The sequence below is a fragment of the Candidozyma pseudohaemuli genome (genome assembly GCF_003013735.1).
Source record: "Candidozyma pseudohaemuli strain B12108 chromosome Unknown scaffold00010, whole genome shotgun sequence".
In the NCBI taxonomy this organism is placed as follows: Eukaryota; Fungi; Ascomycota; class Pichiomycetes; order Serinales; family Metschnikowiaceae; genus Candidozyma; species Candidozyma pseudohaemuli.
Window position 1 is genome coordinate 492,743 of NW_020194444.1, and position 19,306 is coordinate 512,048.

The following is a 19,306-nucleotide window of genomic DNA, read 5'->3' on the forward strand; positions in this document are numbered from 1 at the left end:
TTACAACAAAAATAATGAACACTACCAGGGACAATGTGGAGCGCTAGGCACAGCTTTTTTGTGTATATATACAAGTAATTCCATATTACCCAGTCACCATGACAGTGTGATTTGTGTCGTCGCAGGTGGTGCCAGTACTCTTGAGCTTTGAATTGCATTTTTCGATCCGAGGCGGGAAATCTTACGAAGTAGCTTTTTTCGATGAACTTCTCCATCAAGTACCTCATTTAAACCACTTAGTTGGATTCAGAATTGCAGTTTCGTCGTTAAGTTACCTTCAAAGCCGGAGAAGGCCCTCGAGAAATTGACGAGAGAAATATTTTGCCAAACCTCTTTCAAAACGGCCATTTCTCTCGTGCATTTGCGTTGAAGACGAGGAAACAGCTGATAGCCATTGAGCTCTCCAACCGCCATTCAATGGAGACATTCTTTTCCAATTGAATTCATCCAATGACTTCCATACAAGGAATTATTATCAGTTGAAAGCAAACTTCCATTCAGGCCAAATGCTCAATGGTCAATTGGCAGCCATGATATTCCAATCTGTAACCCACAAACCCGTGATCCATCCAATGGAACGCTATCTCTTCCCCTTCTCCGCCACTTCACTCTCACCCCCGGCTGCCCACCAACTCCCTCACCTTCTCCAACACAAAAACCAACTTGTCAAAGTCCCCCTCCTCGGTGTCTCTGCCCCACCACCGCAGACCCATGCTCAAGATCACATTCTTGCGGTTCCCCAGCGAGTATATCACCTTCCCGATCTGGCCCGCCACGACCTGAAGCTTCAAATTCTGCGGATCACCCACCAAAACAACCGGCTCCACCCCCAAAGAATCCTCCTTCATCACACCCTCATCGATCACCTTCAGAGTGGAAAGCGGAAGATCAAACAGGGCATCCATGACGCCGTCCACAACAATCCCAACCACAAGCTTATCGACAAAATCGACCTTGTAAAAACGGAAACCCGCCCCGTCGGGCGCCGTGCCTTGGATCTCTGTGGGCTTAATTTCCATGCTGGTGGTGATTTGTGGATTTCCAGATCTGCAGGAACCGAGACGAGGCGCCAGAAGGCGGTGTGGAATGAGGCTTAATTAGAGCCGGAGGCCGATTCGGAATAACCTGTTATAGGCGAAAAGCGACAAAACGTCGTCTTTTGACAGGCGCTTTTATTTTTCGTTTGACAGCAGGCTGCATTCTTCCGGCTGCATGGCCGCTTTCACCGTAGTGGGTGCAAAACACGAAAGCCCCGCCAGGCCGTCTATATAAAGCCGCCGTCCGCTATCAAAAAAATCTGGCTCCAAAACCAGCGAAAAGAAAAAAAGCCGTGGGTCCCCATTTGTGTTTTTTTTAGTCACCCGCTGTCATCTTAGTCTGTCTGACTAATCGCCTGACCTTCCTGCCTCTGGATTCGCAGCCAATTTCTGCTACTACTTCAACACCTCCACTCCACCTTCCACCGATACCATGCCATTTACACCCATCCCAGACGCCATCGAGGCGTTCAAAAAGGGGGAGTTTCTCGTGGTGATGGACGACGAGACCCGAGAAAACGAGGGCGATCTTATCATCGCTGCTGAACTCACCACCCAGGAGAAAATGGCCTTCTTGGTCAGATACTCCTCAGGCTACGTCTGTGCTCCGTTGTCCACGGAAAGAGCCGACCAGCTCGATCTCCAGCCCATGCTCAAGGACAGAACCGACCGCCACGGCACCGCCTACACCGTCACATGCGATTACGCCCACGGAACCACTACAGGCATTTCAGCTCACGACAGAGCCTTGACCGCCAGATCCTTGGCCAACGCCGAGTCCAAACCAGACGACTTCATCAGACCAGGCCACGTGTTGCCTTTGCGAGCCGTGCCTGGGCTTCTCAACAAGAGAAGAGGCCATACGGAAGCTTCCGTGCATCTCTGTGAATTGGCAGGATTGCAGCCGGCAGCGGTGATCTGTGAGCTTGTCAGGGACGAGGACGGGCTCATGATGCGCTTGGACGACTGCTTGGCGTTTTCGAAGCAGCACGGCATCAAGATCATCACCATCGAGCAGCTTGTCAACCACATCAACGCACAATAGACTACATAGCATTGACCGTAAATAGGATGTCAGGGGCTAGCCTGGGGCCAGTTTAGGCCAGCTTAGGCGCCAGTTTCCAGGTGCTAAGGCGCCTGGGCGAATAGACGCAAAACAGAGGAATGTGTAGGGAGAATATCACAGGATGCTCGATCCGGGGACAAGCCGAGTGAAAAATTCGGTCCGAGTGGGGGAGGAGGGAGGAAGGTCTTGGGGGAGGTCTTGGGGGAGAGGCCGTGGGGGAGGAGTTTAAAGGTGTATTTGAATGGATATGGATTTTGTAAGATTGGATTTAGGAAATTGGTGCTTTTTGCTGGTTTGTATGGCTACCTTGGATGCTCAGTACTGAGTGGTAAAATGTGGGGTCGCTCTCAGTATCATGACGATTTCCACGATGAATGTTTATAGTGTTAATATTGTTCATATTGACGATTGGAGTGTGTTTGTGATGAAATGGTTTTGAATGCTTTCTATTTTTTTGAGCCGAATTAGTGGAATTCAAATATGTGTACTGTCGTTGATGATCGTCATTGCGTTGGATGCACCATACTGGACTGAACTACATATCGTCGAATTCGTGATAATCCCATCGATTCCAGTAGTAACTTTCTTTTAGACGAGATTGTCGTGGAAATTAAATACAATGTTGTATCCCAGTCTATTTCCAATTTCTGTTCTTTTGATAACGGATGTCATGACATCATCACTGGACAATACTATGGTCATCTCAACCCATAACCATTTCACCTATTTGCGATACAAACCCCTCAATTGATAAATTCCACGAAAAATGTTACTTTCGCCTAAGCTTCCATGAAAATCTTTGAAAATGTTAAATTTTTGCTGCTTGGACACTTTCCTTACATCCTCCTCATGCCGTTATCTTATTATAAATCTATCATGCCAAACTCAACTGAGCCTTTCTCTTGCCGCTCACCTCATCCTTCACAGACTTCACCTCAACAGTCACCTTGTCAAACACGGCAACCGTCTTCTTCTTACCCTTGTAATCAGTAAACGTCAACTCGTACTTGTCTTCGTTGTACTCTGCCGTGTTCACGTCGCCAAGAACCTCCAACTTGATCAAACCCTCGATACCAAACTTCGGCACAAGCACCACAATACCGTTGTTGAAGCACTTGATGATGTAGCCCTCTTGGTCAGACTCATTGTTCCGCATCACCTGGCCAACGTAGTACTCAATACTCGATCTGCCGGCAAACTGGGCGTTTCTGTGCTTTTTGTTGATGTTCCGCACAATCATCTCCATCTTCTGCTTATCTCTGTGGCTCAAGTCCAAGTTCTCGTAGCCTATGGCACCTGCAAGTTGTCTGTGTGCAACAACATCACAGTATCTTCTGATGGGCGAGGTGAAATGCGTGTAGATATCAACAGCCAAACCGTAATGCTTGAAATCGGGGTATCCGTAGGAACCAGACGAGAAGTACTGCGCTGCCATCATGCATCTGGTGGACATGATACGCAAAAGCGTATTGAAGTAGGGGTCCTTGTCATCCACACAGCGGTCCAAGGAATCGGCCAACGCCTTGGAGGATTCAAGAGAAATGGACATGCCGTTCTTTCTCACTCTCAACATCTCATTGAGCTCCTCGAAGTTTGTGGCTGGAGGTGGAGCGTGTCTTCTCAACATGGCCGTTTGTGGGTATGCCTCGTAGATTTTGCGTGCCACGGAGATGTTGGCAAACAACATGAACTCTTCGACCAAGGAGTTGGTTTCCAACAATTTCTTGATTTCAACCTCGCCAGGATCAGACGTCTCGCTGTCCATGTGCACCTTGACTTCTGGAGAAGCCAAGTTCAACGCACCAGCGTCCAATCTCTTTTGTTTGAGCTTTTTCGAGAGTTTGAGGAGGATTCTCATGGACTTGGTGAGGTCGTCCTGCTGGGACTCGTCGTCAATCTTGTTCTGAGCACGCTCGTACGAAAACGCTTCTCTGGACTTGATCACCGATTTCATGAAGTCCACCTTGACGATGTTGGCGTTCTCGTCCACTTCCCAGATCACCGAAAAGGCAAATCTGTCGACGTAGGGCTTAAGAGAACACAAGTTCGTACCCAAAAGCATGGGCAACATATCGATTCTCTTGTCGACCAAGTACACAGAGGTACCACGAGAAGCACCCTCGTTGTCCAAGGCGGTATTGGGTTTCACGAAATGGGTAACATCGGCGATATGGACACCAACTTCGTAGTTGCCGTTGGGGAGCTGCTTTGCATGAAGAGCATCATCGATATCCACACATCCTGGAGGATCAATGGAACACACAAGCTTGTCTCTCAAGTCCACTCTCTGCTTCAACTGCTTGTCGGTGTCCAATTTCTCAGGAACGACCCAGTTTTCACCCTCCTTGGGCAAACAGTCCAAAACGGCCTTGGAGAACGGTCTGTACTCCACATCGTGCTCCAAAAGCAAGGCCTCCGTTTCGGCTTGTACGCTTTCAATCTCACCCAAACTCCTCACGAAATGGCCCTGTGGGTACTTCGAATCGGCAGGCCACGAGTCCACAGAAACCACGATTCTCTGCCCTAGAAGGTCCTTGGCCTTTCTGGTCTTGATACGGATTTTGGGGAGAAGCTTGTCCATCAAAATGACAAAACAGGTCTTGGAGGAGTTTCCGGTGTCCTCCTCCACGGAAACCGAGGATGGGGCGATCTGACCCACGTAGAATCTCCAGGATCTTCTTGTGATTCCAACCACTCTGGCTGTAGGTTGGAGTTTCCTTTCGTGAGCAGATGTAGCCTTCACTGCCTCTTGGGCCAACACACGGCGCTCTTTATCGGAAATAACGCTTTCTTTGCTATCACCCTCGGCATTGTCGTTTGCACCGATGGAGCTTTCCTCCACAATGGTCGACGAAGGCTCTCTCCACTTATCCTTAGGAAGCAACTCCACAATGACAAGGTCGCCGTTGAACGCTCTATTAAGGTTATGCGTGCCGACAACCAACAACGGCTTTTTAAACGCTGGCGTGCTGAGCGAGCCCTCCAAGACGTTGTATGCGGAGATATTCATCACACCCTGGTACAAGGTGCCGTTTTTGATGCCTGCCATGGTTCTCGAGGTGGAGTAGTACTCGGGGAACGAGATCTCGTTGGCGTTCTTGTCGAACGACTCGTTTTCCGTCGGGATCAAGTCCCGGAGCTCCTCGCCTTCAGGCAAGCTCTCGATGTACTGAACAAGCGATCTGGCATCGGAGCCGTCAGCAATCGCCTTTTCTCTGTTTTCACGGTCGTTGCACACAAACACGATGTTCACCGGCGTGGCGCTGTTCTTCACGTTCAAATGGTCCTTGTACCACTTGACACAGCGGCGAATGGCCCTGTCGTTTCTGTCGTTGATGGACTCGTTTCTCATTCTGGTCACAAAAGTGTCCTCCCTGAACTCGTTGTGGAATACAACAAACCGCTTGTCGGCGGCCTTCACAAGCGCACGGAGCCTCTGGTAAATCGGGAACGACCGGTTCTTCACCTCGTCAAGCACAACCTGAGGAATGATGACATCGTAAAAACAGTCCGGATGCTCCAAAAGATCGATTGCCTGCAACACCACGTTGGTGTCGACAATGACGTAGTGGCCCACGCCGTCCTTGAGCTTCAACGGCGAGTCGGAAAGTATGAATTCAGGCAAATTGCCCTGGGCATCAGGCTGGACTACTTCTGGACAGATTCTGCAGAGCTTGGAGTAGCACGGTATATCGCCACGGAGGTAGTGTTCTCTGACGATTTTCGTGCATCCGCCGTGGCGGGAACGGACGAAAACCTTGTGGGTTGCCGTGAGCCCCAGCGAGAGTCTTTTCTTCAGAAGCATGGCGTTGAAGACTGGTTCTGGTATTCTCATCGCTTGGTTAGTGTGCTGAAAGACCCGTACACCATTTTGCAGCCACCCCAGTAACCATCACTCTACAATCATAAATCTACACTCCACCTCTAAAATGATGTTGCCTATATGTTTTTCGTCATTAAACGTCCTCCCGCATTTGCCGTATCTGCTGGGGCAGGAACTCGTGCACGCGGGCGTCGCCCGTGTATGTCTGTTGTGGAGGAACCTGGCTCTTGTACGCATCCTGGAACTCCTGGTCGGGCTCTTGCACTGGAACGGTGATGGCGCCGTCGTAGGGGTTCACATTGACGGAGTTGGGCTCGTGCAAATGCGCTGCTCTAGGAGGCAGGTTCAAGGTAGTGTCGTCGATGCCAGAACTGGAAGAATGGCGTTTAGGAATAGGCTGGAACGAATTGTGGCCGCCCACCTGGGTGGTTTCCTGCTTGTGGCTGTCGACAAACTCCGTGTCGTACTCCTCCGGGTGGTGCACTCTGTAGTGTTTCACGGCGGATGGGAAGAGGTCGATGGCCCAGAAGATAAGCAAAAGACCGTACCAGAAGGAGATGGTCCATTCGAAAGCGGCGGATTTTGAATCCTGGCCGTGTTTCATGTAGTAGCCAAAGAAAGCAGCCAAAACCACAGCGGCAATGAGCCAGATGAGCTTGAAGATGAAAGACACCATGTACAAGTTAGCCCAGCGGTGCTTGCCAAAAATGACTTTCTCGTGGTTGGGGTGCAATCTCAGCGGGAAATTGCCGAAAATGAAGGAATTGAGGAAGTTGAAGAAACACGCCCAGAAGATGAAGAAGATGAACACAGCCACCATGGTGATGTGCACCGCGTGGAAGGCGTTGGTGTTGAAGATGGCCACCATGAGAATACCCAACTGGCCAATTAAGGCACAGATGATGCTGACGATGGCAAACCAGTTCTGTTTGTTGGACACGTACGGCTGCAACTTCCTCATTCTCCGCAAAACAAACTCCATCAACAAGGTGCCCACAAAGAATATAAGCTGGAACCCCGTGCACGAGATAAACAAAGGCTGGAGGTTTGTGGCGCCAATGTCGGAGATGTAGACGGGTTTCTGGTACTCATCCATGAAGGCGTACATGGGGTGGCCCTGGATGGACCAGGCCAGCATCAAGGCTATAAGCATGCCCCACCACACCACCAATGCCACTAGCGGGATGAGGTAGTAGTGGATTTTTTTGAAGCGGAGCCACTTGGGCGTCCGGGACAGCAGCGAGGACAGCATGGGAATAGACGGGGTGGAAAAAGAAGGATGGTGATGGAAATGCTATTTATTTGTCTTGCTGGGCAGCAACCAAGAACGCAGGAAAACGGTGCCGATGCGCCGCCGTGCACTGACAGCGCGAGGCTGAGCAAAACAAGACGGTGCATGTTTTGACAGATCCGGGGGTGCCCCGAGAATTTTGAAAGATGGGCTGTGATCGGAAAGGGCGGTTTTGGCGGTGGATTTCAAGGAGAAGCCGCCGTTTTGGGTTTCTGGCGATATTCGTGCCCGACGGCCGGTGCTCACGCTTTGTTGCTGGGTCGCAGCAATGTGGGGTTTGTTCCAGAAAACGCACAGCGCCAAGCTAGGAGGTGTCTTTACAATGGCGGCTCGTCATTTTTAGCAAATCCACCATGGCAGATTCAGGATCCACGGCCGATCCATCCACGGCCGATCCATCCACGACGGCGGATCCAGGATTCAGAGTGACGCCGCATTTGGCTGAGTCGCATGGAGAATGTGAGTGTTTTGGTGAACCATTTGGGGTAGCATTGAGAGCAGTGGCAATGCCCAAATGGTTTTTCAGGATTACCACTTTTCAGTATTTCCATTTATCAATTGTTGGAGGCTTCTTTTTTTTTATCACTGGATTATTTTTTTAGTGCCGGCTGAGTTGCGGAAGGCTCCCTTCCGATGTTCCCGGAGTGACGTCTCGCTACTGCGGGTGACATAGGCAGTGCATGGCAAAAGCTTCGCTGCCTGCACGAAGAGAGAGCTAGTCGGTTGCAAGGATCTGGTTTCACGAAAGGTGTCATTGATTTGGATTTGGCCATTTGTCCAAAAAAACGAGATTAGTCTATGCTTTGTGGTTGGATTTTCGTTGTTGACTTTGGTTGGCTAGTGGAGGGATTGGTGATTTTGTAGCTCTAGGAGGAGTCACACGAGGTGGCGGTGGTTCGATAAGGAGAGCGAGTCATGAGAATTTTGTGTTTGGGGGGTCTGGGGTTTTTATACTTTTTGGTGATCTGGTGATGTTGGGGGTGGCAGGTGGGGTTATTGAAAAGGACGAGGCGGTGAGTTGAGGCGGTGAGTTGAGCTACCAAGTAAAACGGTCTGATTCGGATCTTTTCTTTTCTTCATTACGGGGGGGGAGGGGGGTTCTTTTCCTCATTATGGTGAGGCAGCACACAAGCCTCTGTCTGTACGAATGTCGTTTGAGAATGTATAAATTGAACTGGTCGGTAGCCTTCAATCCATAGGAACATAATGTGAGCATTAACCGTTTATCATTGACTGGTAGTCGGCGGTTACTTCACTCGCTTCATCTAATGACATTCAAACGGCACCCAATTCACCTATTGCTGTTTCCAGATCCAATTGACTGGTTTTCCACCAATTCATCAATCCTCATCCATTCACCACATTAGATGCACAGGCCACAATCCACATCTCCATCCCTTGCCAAAACCCAGCCCACCTTGAATGTCAATGCAAAGTCTACCAATCCATAGCTCCCTGAACACCCAAATCCCAATCTCACCAAAAAAAACATCACCTTAAATCGCCCAAATCACACCACCAGGGCTCCTCTACATTGTCAGGCAGACGCTCATTGTCTCAACGGCTCATCACATTGACCGTATCCAGCAGCCCAATGACCCCCAGCACCCCCATAGCACCAAAGCCCGAAATTTCAAAATCCCCCAAATTTTCAATCACTTTAAAAGTCACGTCCTAGTTGGAGGACCCTGTGCCAAAGTCCGAGATTCCTGACTCCGGCCTGACTCCGACCATCGTCACCACCTAAGCCATCTCCACAAACCCCATCCCCAAAAACCACCTTTTCCAAAACTTCCCAAACCATCCTTCAACCCCAAATCCCAATTTTATATCACTACCTTTTCTCCAACCCACCCCCCATACACAACCACCCACCCCACCTCAATTCCAGCGCGAAATCTGGGGAAACAACATGGTCTTCACCTTCTCCCTAGACAAGTACACCACAAAGTACATTCCACAGAGCCAGGTGTACCGTCTTCCCGGCCCTCTTCGGCGTCTTCTCGGAGGCTACCCCGCCGCTGCCACCCACGACTACCTCATCTGGCTTGAAATCCTCGTTGCATCCTTCTGTGGTATCTCCTTGTTGGCTGGAGTGTTCCAGAACCACACCGTCTTCACCAGCCACGACGCCAACAACATCATAGCGCTGTACGCGGCGACGGCCATTCTTTGCTTCAACGCGTCCCAGGTCCCGTTGGCCCAGCCTCGAAACATCTTTATGGGCCACTTCTTGTCTTCACTAATCGGCATCTGCATCCAGAAACTCTTCTACCTTTCTGAAGGAGGCCGTTCTCACACATGGGCATCTGCGGGCCTCAGTGTGGCGGTGGCCTCGGTGGCAATGTCCATCTGCAATTGTGTCCATCCGCCTGCTGGAGCCCTGGCGATGCTTCCTCTGATAGACCAGCACGTGAGGAACATGAGCTGGTGGTACTTGCCTGTGCAGCTCGTGCTGCTGGTGCTTATCATCCCGGTGGCGTGTATTTTCGGCAACGTGTTCAGACGGTACCCTGTCTACTGGTGGACTCCGGCGGAGTGTGGCCTTTTCTGGAGAAACCCCGAGAAAAAGGGCCCCGAAGAGGAATCCGAGGAATCTAAAGACCTTCCAGAGGCCCAGGACTCGTCAGCACTGCCTCCGTACGTGCCCGAGCAAAGCCACCCTCGTTTGGCGCCGGTGGCTTCACAATCCAGCAACGCAAGCAGGTGGTCGCACCACTTGAAGCAGACAGAGTCTAGAAAAACGCTCGACGAGGGTCCCAGCAGCATCGTCAGGGTCCCGGGCCTACGGAAAATCGAAATCACCGCCTCGGAGATCTTGATTCCTGCGGACTTAGATCTCGACGATGTTCTGCTTGATTGGCTCCGTTCGATGAGAATGGAGCTTCGGCAATTGGAGCCCGACGCTGGCGCCAGTGTGTAAAATAGACTTTGGCTATTATGAGTTGCTGCACTGGTTCCCGATTTCCCAGATCTTCCATACAAAAATAGAACAGGGCGAGGGTCTCGGATGCTCGTCGCTTATCCTACAGCCCACAGCGCCTGATGATGCCTACAAGACTAATTGTTGCGATTTGTTTATGAGATGCTAAGAACTTTTGGGAGTCCCAAAACCGAATTTAAAGTTAACGTTTAAGAAGTTGAAAAGCAGCAGAGTCATGCACCAGCGCCTCCTCTGTGCTTAATGAGCCGAACAGCGGCATTTAACAGTCCACAGCCTTCAAGAGGAAGATCTCAATGGCAGAGCACTGAGCGCCGATGGACTCGTCGTACAAGTTGTAGAAGTCACCAGAGAGACACTTGTAGAAAGTGGTCTGGTCACCCAATGCCAACTTGAAGCCGCCCTCCTTGGTGTCGGACTCCTTCTCGCCCAAACCGGCAACTTCAGCAGGAACGAAAGACCAGCCAGCAGCGTAGATGGTACCAGCCTGTGGTGGTGGACCGTCGAACTGGAACTGTCTGTTAGCAACAATGGCACCAACTCTGCCCTTGAAGTCTCTCAACTCACCATCGACAAGAGAAACAGTCAAGGAGTCGTCAGCGACACAGGTCTCCTCAAAGTAGTGCTTAGGGGAGCCGGCGTCGGAGGAGTCTGGAGAGCCAGAAGCCTGGATTTGACCATCGGAAATCTGGTTGATGACAGATTGAGTAGGAGCAACGGACTCAGCGTCGACAGACTGCTGCTGAACCTGACCGTCACCAATCTGGTTAGCAACGGCAGCGGTGGTTGGAGAAGCAGTCTGCTGCTGGATCTGACCATCGCCAATCTGGTTCACAACGGAAGCAGTAGCTGGAGCAGTGGTCTGCTGCTGGATTTGACCGTCACCGATCTGGTTGACAACAGACTTGGTCTCGGCGGCAGCAGTCTGCTGTTGAATTTGACCATCGCCAATCTGGTTGACAACGGACTTAGTCTCAGCGGCAGCAGTCTGCTGCTGGATCTGGCCATCGCCAATTTGGTTAACGACAGACTTGGTCTCAGCGGCAGCAGTCTGCTGCTGGATCTGACCGTCGCCAATTTGGTTGACAACGGAAGCAGTGGTTGGCTCAGCGGCAGCGGTAGTTTGCTGCTGAATCTGGCCATCGCCAATTTGGTTGACAACGGACTTGGTCTCAGCGTCAGCGGTCTGCTGCTGGATCTGACCGTCACCAATCTGGTTGACAAGGTCTCTCTTGTCGAGAGAAATGCCCTCAGAAACAGAAGCCGAAACGGTTCTGATGGAAAGGGCGTACGAGCCGGTGATCGAGGTAATAGCAGAAGCGGACTCGTTCAAGGTGCCCGTAGGAGTCAAGGTGCTCCAAGTGTTAGAAATGGAGGCTGGGGCTGCGGAAGCGGCGGCAATGATAGCCAAAAGTGCTGAATACTTCATGATTGACTGGTGAATGAAACACAGCGGGACGGGCTGACTTTATACCCCGGCGGCTCCACAGGCAGCAGCTATTTTTGGAGGCGTATCTAGAGGCGCAGATGCACCCGAAAGCCATTGGTAGAGGTGGTGTTAAACGACATGCAGCGGTTCGGAAGCAATTGGGTTTAGACGCTTGTGTTTTTCGCACCCAAACACAAGGTTCCGCATCAGGAGCTGTAATGACTTGCAGCAGACCTGCAGGGATCGCAGTTGAGAGCGATTTTGAGAGACCAAAATGTCGGCTCTGTGCTATTAAAAGCACTGCGGTGGACGGCCCACCTTCACAAATAGGACCCTTGCGACCCGTTTTGTGATCGTATTTGGGCTCATTTTCATGGCGAAACGCAATTGACCTAAATTTTTTAAATTCTGCCTAGCAATTATCGAAAGCTGACACATTCTCGGCGAATGTCGCTTCCGCACTTGACGTGCGAGCATGACTTAGCGATTTTGTCATTTCGCAGCCGAAGCCACACACCCACTTTAAGAGGCAGTGTAAGTGGCTGGCAAGGTAAACAATAAATTGTTTCAACCCCTAATGTCGGCGTTGGAGTCTAGAGACACCGCAACCAGCATTGAGCAACCAGTGGGTGTTGGTCAATTGACAAATTTCACAAATTAGTAGCCTATCGTCATCTCCTTTGTGACGTTTTGGCTGTAGTCCCGATGATTTTCCTGCTAATTGCTGCGTGCCTTAGGGAGCAAGTGGTCGGGGCTGAGGGCCACCGGTCCGAACCCCCCATTTCTCAAGCCGATTTTGAAACAAGACCTTTTTGAAACACCTTCCCGACGAAGATGTGGTGTAAACTGTTCCCCTGAAACCGTTATGCCCAAGAAGCCTCGCTTAAGAACGATGTTTTGTTCTTTACCGAGCTTAGTAAAAGATGTGTTTGATGCGCAGCGTTTTTTGGTGCTGCTGCATTTTCCCGGGTTTGAGAGTGCTCCGGAGGCAAAACGGCTTTGGAGTACCGTGGGGGCCAGTTGCTCAGAATCACAAAGTCTTCATTGATGATTTACCTTCCCGGATTTGAATTGTTGTAAGATCAGGGAGGGTGGGCACAAAAGTAAGGGTCATACCTCTAGCTTTGTGATTGGTAGACATGTTTACAAAACCGTTGGATGAGGATCCTGTCGCACAAAGGACACTCTATCCGTATCGGATATGTCGGTAATAACTCTTCCAATTCGATCGGTGCTCATTATTTTTGTTTTTGTTCATGTCTCAATAGTAATTGCCTCGTATGCGGACCTTCGTATGCACCAAGGGTTTTTCGTTGCCTGATATACGGCAAGCTTTTGTGTAAGGAGTTGTCTGTTGGAAATTTCTCTTTGTTGATGAGGGGCCACATGTCGCTGATAAGTTGTCATCGGTGGGACAATGACTTCCTTGCTCAATCAATGGGAGCATGAAATGTGGGTCAATAACTGTCTCGAGAGGATTGTTCAGGGTCCTTTGCGTTTGTGTCATCCGGGTTTCCGAGATTGTTTGGATCGACTGGCTGTTTTCGGTCAGAAGTGTTTGGATTGATGGCAAAAGTGGATAATCTCGAGGGATTTCTCGGTGAGGGCGTCAAAGTCTTCAATTTACGATTGTGAGCGATTTGTGACGTGTCCTATCGGGTAGGGAGGAGAAATTTAACCTTTGATGTCCCCTTTTTGGGTGTATAGTGGTGTTTGCGTGTGGTGAATTCAGATATCAAGTGTAGCTGAGGGATATCCATTGTATCCGAAACCAGGGCAGAGTAAGGTGCTGCAGGTGTTCAGATTTTGCTGAAAAGCTGCACTTCTGTTGTTTGGGTTTGATAGTATGAATTCCGAAAGTTTGGTTTTAATCGGACAAAAACTGATAGTTTGAGAAGAAGCTAAACGTATCGCTTACATTTCATATTTAACGCGCATTTTCGCACTTTAAGCTTCGTTCCTCATGGCCCAATGGTCAAGGCGTCTGGCTACGATAAGTAACCACTTCTGTTGGAACCAGAAGATTCCAGGTTCGACTCCTGGTGGGGAAGCTTCTTTTTTGCAGTTTTCGAATTTATTTTTTACTTGCGATGAAAGCCGCTTTTGCTGGAGCTTGTGTCACGTCGATTTTTGCTGAAATTTTCGCATCTGCTGGATTCACGATTTTTGGTTATCCGCACTTGACAGGTTTATGCGTTTCGCAGCCAAAGTGACAGTCGCGGATCCCCCACCTCAAACCCCAATATAACGGTCCATTTGATTCAAGCAAATTCGTTGATGGCGTGAAATGTGAAAACCCAAACGGACAGCTCTAAATCATTGAAAAATTCAGGTTAGAGACGATGAAATAGAATACGAACGAGACACTATACATTAGCCTGATTCGCATTGCGCCTACAGAGATCTTCTGAACCATACTACCTACCTAAACGTCCAGCACGTACTCATCAAAAAACAACCAACTGAAAAACTACAGTCCAACATCTGACATTCCACCACTACATGGCCAAATGTCCCGCCAAACCGCATGAAGTACACCCCCCACGCTACACCCTCCCAGCATATTCATCAATTCATATAACATCGCTCTATTAAATAAAGCCGGGCGTCACAAAATCTCATCCAAAAACCGGCCAATCCGCCCAAACGTAAACTTCTGGCGGTGGTCGCCCCGGACCATCGCCTGCTGGCCTTTTTTGCCCAGAATGTCAAGCACCTCCACCACAAACAAGCAGTCGTGGATCGCCCCGGGCTGCATCACCGAGTCGAAATTGTGCACGCCGCACTCCTCGGCAAAACTCTCCTGGCTCGCACGGAAATACTCCCGCTCGCCATAAATATAAAGCACCGACCCGTCGCCGTTAAAAGCAGGCACCTCGGCCCAGTGCTCTTTATAGTTGGTCTCGTTGAACTCCACCCACGGCGCCACGTCGTCGCGGTCCAGACCCTTGATGTACAACTTTCCCTTTTTGTTGATGCTCAACGCAATGAACTCGCCCTTGTGGTTCATGCCCGGGAAGGGTACCGCAGCACAGGTGGGCAGGGTCCATGGGGCGGTGAGAATGAGGTGTTTGGGCGCGGGAAGCGGCAGAAAGTCCCAGTCGAACTGGGGCCACTGCGAAAAATGAGCTTTAGCTTCTGCCGGGTAGGCAAAAAAACGCGCCACCGCGAGGGCCAAGTTACTGCCGCAAGAATCACCTTTCACCACAACCTCGTAGCCCAAATCCACCAATTGCCGGTACGCCCTGGTGGCCTCGTAGAGCTGCGTTGGGTAGTAGTGGGCGTAGGTGGTGAGCTTATAATCCAAAACGGCGATGGCGAGGTTCTGGCGTTTTTCCAGCAGAACAGCCCACCACACGCCCATCATGCCTACTAGCTGGGCAGGCGCCAAAGGAAACAGGTAGCCTCCGCCGTGGAGGTACAAGATGGCTGTTTTCGCAGCCTCGGGCCGCGCGACCCAGAGAAAAGTGTCTTCGCCCGCGACCGTCTCGCCAAAGTGCGGGATCTCTTTGGCAGCACCACGACCACGCTGTTTCTTGAACATCAGCTTCATCGGGTACGGCATGAACTTGGCGTCTGTGGCCAGGGCCGCCGTGGCAAGCACGGCCAACACCGCCACCAAGACGTTTTTGTAGAGAGTGTCGAATTCCGGGTCTGTTTTCTGGTAGATGGTGCCGGAGGTGTAGTACTGGACGAAGGATTTCGCAGCCACCCAGGGCACCAGAATGGCGGCTAGCGCTAGGCGCGGCAGCGGGTACGTTAAGCGGGAGACTAAGGAGGGCATGGGGGGCAGATCTGGGGAGATGTCTGGTATTTATAGGCGGGGTGAAGGCTTGGCGGAGGTGCGGGAGGATGCGTTTTGGGGAGGAAGTATGGGGGACGTATGGGGTGGACGTATTGGGGGCGTGATAGACAATAAGTGGGGACCCAGCTGGAGGTCTTAGTCGATGGAATAGTTTCTATGCTTTCTACGATGTTTATGGACAGTGGGAGTGGGAGTGGGAGTGGGAGTGGGGTGGCTTCGTTGTCGACTTGCTTTAAGTGATTATGTTTCTTGTCTTTTCATTTCTTTGTATCGCCTTTAGCTATGAGTTCGATTAGGATCTGGTGGATGGGACTTAAAGTTGCATGGGGCTGCATGGGCCGAACGAATGGTGCGTCAGAGGCCTGCCTCGTAGAAAGGATAGACCGGCGCGGCGTAGAAAGGATAGATCCCGGCGCGATTTGGGAAATTATGGTGCTTTTTGGTGCAAAGTGCGGTGAGCATTTCAGGCCAAAACTCGTTTTTGTGAGATTTTTGAAATTCTGTACTCCGAAAACCCTCAACTCTGAATCTCTTCAAACTCGAAATAGAGCGTTAATTCTGTGACCCCGGGACCTGGGACGGTATTGTTGCCGGCTCAACTTACCTGAACAACAACCCTAAAAGGAATAAATGCAAAATCCAGCAAAAGAACATACGGCACAGTCAGCACAATTGGCCTGGTCACCGCCCGCTAATCGGCTACTGCAATAGGCTGTAGGATCGAGATCTGGTGCGACCCGATTATTGTTCCTAGCCGAATGTGGGGTACTGCTTTGTGTCACTTTTGCCTTCACGCGATGGAACCGGTCACGGGCGGGAGGACTTTGGTTTTTTTGGATTCTCTATTTTTTCTAATTTGCTCTATGTAGTGCCGCGGTGCTGGAGGGTCCCGCCGTGGCTGCAAAACACAATTTGAATCGCACCATCGCAGCCTGTCAGTCCCTGCCAAGGCCGCCGGACGGCCTTTTGTAACAATAGGAAAGTCCGGAGATTTGGACAATGCCGTGGGCCTGGTGCACTTACGAGGTCTAGCTCAGATGGTGGGGTCAGCTGTGGAGGACGAGGCGTTGGGGGTGGTCCCTGGGTCCGATGGTGTAGGAAGTGCTGTGGGGGTGGCCGTGGGGATGAAAGCCGTGAGGCAGTAGGTCTGGTATTGTGGTGTTTGAATTTTTGGATCCAGTTTTTGGTGGACGGGGAGGATAGTGTCGCCGGCTGGAAACTCGGCAGTTCGCCAGGAAGATGTGTATCGTGATATTTGGAATGTTGCACTGGACCGGTGTGCTATTTGGATTGGGCTCGCTGTGTTACCATTTCCATCAACCTGATTGGCACACTAAAATCAATTAATATCGATGTATGCAACAAGGTTAATGAATTTTAAATCACTTAAAGCGACCAACGGGAGTTGACTCAGTAAACTGTATTATTGAGATTGGTTCACTTTTCCGGTCGATTCAGTAACGATCCATTTCAGCCATTTCAAACAACACTCAACGTGAACCAGCCCAAATGCTTCAAAAAGTATCCTTATTCTCTCTATCAATATCTTTCCTGACAGCAAAAAACTGCAATTCCAAAACCTCTCCAAGATTTAAAGAGCGAAAACTGCAATTCCAAAACCTCTCCAAGATAGCCTTCAGTACCAATTTGAATTTGGCCAAACTACCCCAACCTAGTTATCGCTCCCTAGCATCGAGCAAAAAACTGCAATTCCCAAGATCACAAAGTTAGCCTTCAATACCAATCTTCCCAAAACTACCCCAACCGTTACCGCTCCCTAGCATCGAGCAAAAACTGCAATTTCCAAAGCGTCACCAAGATAGCCTTCAATATTCATTTTGAAATCGTCCAAACTACCCCAGTCTAGTTACCGCTCCCTAGCATCGAGCACTCCCTAGCAACTCGCAAGCTCGAGCTAGGTCGTAAGCTCGTACTAGGTCGCAATCGCATCAAGAAACAGCGCCAGCTGACTGTACCCCCATTTCTTCTTATGCCTCCCGGCCACAATGTCCTCGGGCGACCCCAAATTCCTCGTTTCCACCGAAAGCATCACATCGTGAAAACCACCCTTTTGCATCTTCACCGTAACATTTCTACAATTCTTCTTGATAAACGATTCCTGGCCCTGGCGCAAAAGCTCCCTTTCACCATACGTCAAAAGAGCACTCCCCAGCCCGTTGAAAGCGGGAACCTGAGCCCAGTGCTCCTCGTAGTTCGTCTGCTCGAAATCCACAAACGGCCACACTTCACTGTATTTTTCCGAACCCAAGTACCAATTTCCCATATCTGCTTTTCGAGGGCTGGAGTCGCCGGAATGGTCAACCCCCGGCGTGCGCTGTGGCGCCTTGGACGGTTGCACCCAGGGCGAAATAAGCACCATGTGCTGCGGAGCGGGCGCATCGAAACTCCACGAAAACTGGCGGTACTGCGAAAAATGGGCCCTGGCCTCGTCAGGGTAGGAGAAAAAACGGGCCACCGCTAGCGCCAAGTTGCCGCCGGCGGAGTCGCCGTGCATCACCACGTCGTAGCCCAAATCGGACAATTTTTTGTAGGCGTCGGTGGCCTCGTGGATCTGCGTGGGGTACGTTTTGTCGCAAGCAGTCACCAGGTAGTCGAGCAAGGCGATAGCGTACTTGTCGCGCGAGGCTAGGGCGTAGCGCAAGGCGAGGATTCCCTGGACCATGCCGATTAGAAGAGGCATGGCGTAGCCGCCGCCGTGGAAGAAAAGTATGGCTTTTTTGGCGTTTTCGGGCCGCAGCACCCACGTCAAGTTGTCCTTGTCTGCCACGAGCTCGCCTAGACTGGGTTCCTGGTTCAACGGCGGCTCCAATTGCTTGAAATCGACGGGTTTAGCAAAAGCCTGGAAATCGTGCTGCGTGACGTAGTCGCCCATGTGGCTCATCAAGGCAAAGACGATGTTGCAGCGGAGGGAGTTTTTGAACTCCGGGTCCGCCCTTGTGTATGTGGTGCCGGTGGTGTAGAACTGGAGCACTGTCTTGAGAATGGGCCATGGTGCGGTAGCTAGGCCGCAGAGGAACGAGGCAGAAACCATGACAATATGAATACCAGGGCAGGACAATACCGGGCCAGGACAATGGGTTAAATAGGCAGAGCGCCGTTCGTGGAGATACGGGAGATAAGGGTGGGGCAGGCGGAGTGGCCCTAGTGCTTTCGATTAGCAAGTCAGTTAATTGTACAATTGACGATTAAACAATCAGTTGCTGAAGAGCAAGAAGAATGTGGTTCGCGGGAGTTAATTTGTGGGGTGCGGGCTCGGCCTGGCGAGATCTTGGATGCGATCTCAGTTGAATGGAGGTTCGGTGATTGTTGTGGTTTTGTGGCACATCTTGGCGGGGCAGCGCCGGTCATTCGGACGGAGCCACGGCACTCCGGGCCAGGAGGAGCCGAGAATTCTTAGAATTTGTTCGATGAAGATTTTTGCAATTTAATGGGGTGGCTGCGAAAAGGCTGTTTTTGGATCGGGTGAAATTCGATTCTTGCTTTTCGCAGCCGCTGAATTGCGCTCGGCGTGTATCGTTGAGATAGACGAGCGGGCCTGTTTGAGGGTAGAGGTTTTGCACTGGCGGCAGACGGATGGAATTAATTATTGGGGATGTTTGCAGCCACGGCGTGTGGTGGAATGTGGGGGCCGGGGCTTATTTGTGCTTTTTTTTTTTTTTTTTTTTTTTTTCCGCTATTTCCTTTTTTTGTTCCTTTCTTTTTTAAAGCTGGTTTTTCATGGGTCATTGGTGAACAATGGGGCGTTGGGGGGACCTGGGCTGTTCGCGTCAGGCTGGGGGGGGTAGTAAAAATGAAAATGCAATCAGGGGGGACCATGGGGGATGAGGTGTCTATTTTGATTTCTTGGGGATAGGAAAAAGGAAGGTTTTTTTCACTTTAAAATGGATTTGACA

The 19,306-nt window shown here is 50.6% G+C and overlaps 7 protein-coding genes across 7 annotated transcripts; 2 read left to right on the top strand and 5 right to left on the bottom strand.

Moving 5' to 3' along the window:
• Positions 1-611: 611 nt before the first annotated feature.
• C7M61_003837 (uncharacterized protein) lies at positions 612-1,019 on the bottom strand (the record flags this gene model as incomplete). Its single annotated transcript, XM_024859171.1, has 1 exon — positions 612-1,019. The coding sequence occupies one exon, from the start codon at positions 1,017-1,019 to the stop codon at positions 612-614; it is 408 nt and encodes a 135-aa protein (XP_024712845.1).
• Positions 1,020-1,470: 451 nt separating this feature from the next.
• Positions 1,471-2,082, top strand: RIB3 (3,4-dihydroxy-2-butanone-4-phosphate synthase; the record flags this gene model as incomplete). Its single annotated transcript, XM_024859172.1, has 1 exon — positions 1,471-2,082. The coding sequence occupies one exon, from the start codon at positions 1,471-1,473 to the stop codon at positions 2,080-2,082; it is 612 nt and encodes a 203-aa protein (XP_024712846.1).
• An 895-nt stretch (positions 2,083-2,977) lies between these two features.
• Positions 2,978-7,178, bottom strand: C7M61_003839 (exosome catalytic subunit; the record flags this gene model as incomplete). Its single annotated transcript, XM_024859173.1, has 2 exons — positions 2,978-5,933; positions 6,103-7,178. 2 exons carry the CDS (start codon positions 7,176-7,178, stop codon positions 2,978-2,980), a joined length of 4,032 nt encoding a protein of 1,343 aa, XP_024712847.1.
• Positions 7,179-9,129: 1,951 nt separating this feature from the next.
• On the top strand, positions 9,130-10,140 carry C7M61_003840 (uncharacterized protein; the record flags this gene model as incomplete). The annotated part of the gene is made up of 1 exon (XM_024859174.1): positions 9,130-10,140. The coding sequence occupies one exon, from the start codon at positions 9,130-9,132 to the stop codon at positions 10,138-10,140; it is 1,011 nt and encodes a 336-aa protein (XP_024712848.1).
• A 280-nt stretch (positions 10,141-10,420) lies between these two features.
• On the bottom strand, positions 10,421-11,587 carry C7M61_003841 (uncharacterized protein; the record flags this gene model as incomplete). The annotated part of the gene is made up of 1 exon (XM_024859175.1): positions 10,421-11,587. The coding sequence occupies one exon, from the start codon at positions 11,585-11,587 to the stop codon at positions 10,421-10,423; it is 1,167 nt and encodes a 388-aa protein (XP_024712849.1).
• A 2,608-nt stretch (positions 11,588-14,195) lies between these two features.
• C7M61_003842 (uncharacterized protein) lies at positions 14,196-15,371 on the bottom strand (the record flags this gene model as incomplete). Its single annotated transcript, XM_024859176.1, has 1 exon — positions 14,196-15,371. The coding sequence occupies one exon, from the start codon at positions 15,369-15,371 to the stop codon at positions 14,196-14,198; it is 1,176 nt and encodes a 391-aa protein (XP_024712850.1).
• Positions 15,372-17,325: 1,954 nt separating this feature from the next.
• C7M61_003843 (uncharacterized protein) lies at positions 17,326-18,444 on the bottom strand (the record flags this gene model as incomplete). The annotated part of the gene is made up of 1 exon (XM_024859177.1): positions 17,326-18,444. The coding sequence occupies one exon, from the start codon at positions 18,442-18,444 to the stop codon at positions 17,326-17,328; it is 1,119 nt and encodes a 372-aa protein (XP_024712851.1).
• Positions 18,445-19,306: the final 862 nt, after the last annotated feature.